At 24.4% G+C, this 1,283-nt stretch overlaps 1 protein-coding gene across 1 annotated transcript; it reads left to right on the top strand.

The window, feature by feature from the left end:
- Positions 1-234: 234 nt before the first annotated feature.
- Positions 235-441, top strand: Smp_201870 (unnamed protein product; the record flags this gene model as incomplete). Its single annotated transcript, XM_018791630.1, has 1 exon — positions 235-441. One exon carries the CDS (start codon positions 235-237, stop codon positions 439-441), a length of 207 nt encoding a protein of 68 aa, XP_018645236.1.
- Between the last annotated feature and the right edge of the window lie 842 nt (positions 442-1,283).

The following is a 1,283-nucleotide window of genomic DNA, read 5'->3' as shown; positions in this document are numbered from 1 at the left end:
CTTATTAAAAAAAGTGTAGCTCCACATCAATGGTGTTAGCTCCAACATAAACCTGTATTTGATTATTTATTCACATCAATAGTGAATGAACAATCATAGGAGTGAGATTACATTAGGTCATTTCAGTCCATATATATATATATTCAGTTGAAAAGAAAATAACAAAATACATTCAATTCATTGTATTAAGAAAATTATCTCATTCTTGTTTCATTTAAATTTTGGTTAGAACTTATGTTCAACTTAAAATGTCATAATTCCATAATAAATGACCATTATTGTATACATGAACTGACAACAAACAATATAAAACTTATTGTTATGCACAATTACATGGGTTTACCCCATTCACCTACCCACTCACTTACTTACTTACCTATATACACAGAATACATATTCCCTAAATCAATTTTATTAAATAAAATCCATGATAGGATTTAACTAAATTCAACAACATTAAAACAAATAATAAAATCAAAAAAAGGAATATTATGAAATTAAGTACAACAGAGAATCAATACCAGAAAGAAAAAAAACATTTTTCATTTATATTTACAATATTTGTAACTATGTTAATACTATAAGTCCCCAAAAAATAATAATCATAATATCAATAACAATAATAATGAATATAATGATAATAATATTATTATTATTAACCATATTTCTTTTATATAAAAGCATTTAGATATAGTAGATTGACTATACACATGCATATAACTATATATGAACAGATGATTCTATAGTTTTATTGACACTATGAGAATATTCCTTTCCTGTGTTTAACCCCTTGAGTATAAATACACACATGTATTTACTAGTATACATATGTAGTAGAATTATGGGAGTAATAGTGGTAGTTGTGAGTAAATAATTATTAAAATAACTTGTGCAATGTTTCATGTTGCTTTATTATTATTATTATTAGTATTATTATTGGTAAATGGTTTTTCCAATAAACAATGAAATACTGATTTTATATAGAATTTCTGGAAAGATTTGGGTTGAATTCCAATGGATGAGGTTAAATGTCCATATATGCGTGCGTATAACATTATTAGTGTAAAATCTCAAACAAACAAATATGTGCATAAGAACACAGACAATAACAAACAAGTATATAAATAAATAAAAAAATTGGTCAAAAATTTCGAGTAGACCACTGATCCAACTTATTATTAAAAAATTGAAGATTACTAATTTGAAGAAAATCACAGAGGTTGATCTACATTCTATTCAACATACATAAATATCTATATTTATATGATGGAAATCTTATAGAT

This window comes from Schistosoma mansoni (genome assembly GCF_000237925.1).
Source record: "Schistosoma mansoni, WGS project CABG00000000 data, chromosome 2 unplaced supercontig 0108, strain Puerto Rico, whole genome shotgun sequence".
Taxonomy (NCBI): domain Eukaryota; kingdom Metazoa; phylum Platyhelminthes; class Trematoda; order Strigeidida; family Schistosomatidae; genus Schistosoma; species Schistosoma mansoni.
The sequence above is the reverse complement of the archived record's forward strand: the minus strand, read 5'-3'. Positions and strand labels throughout refer to the sequence as shown.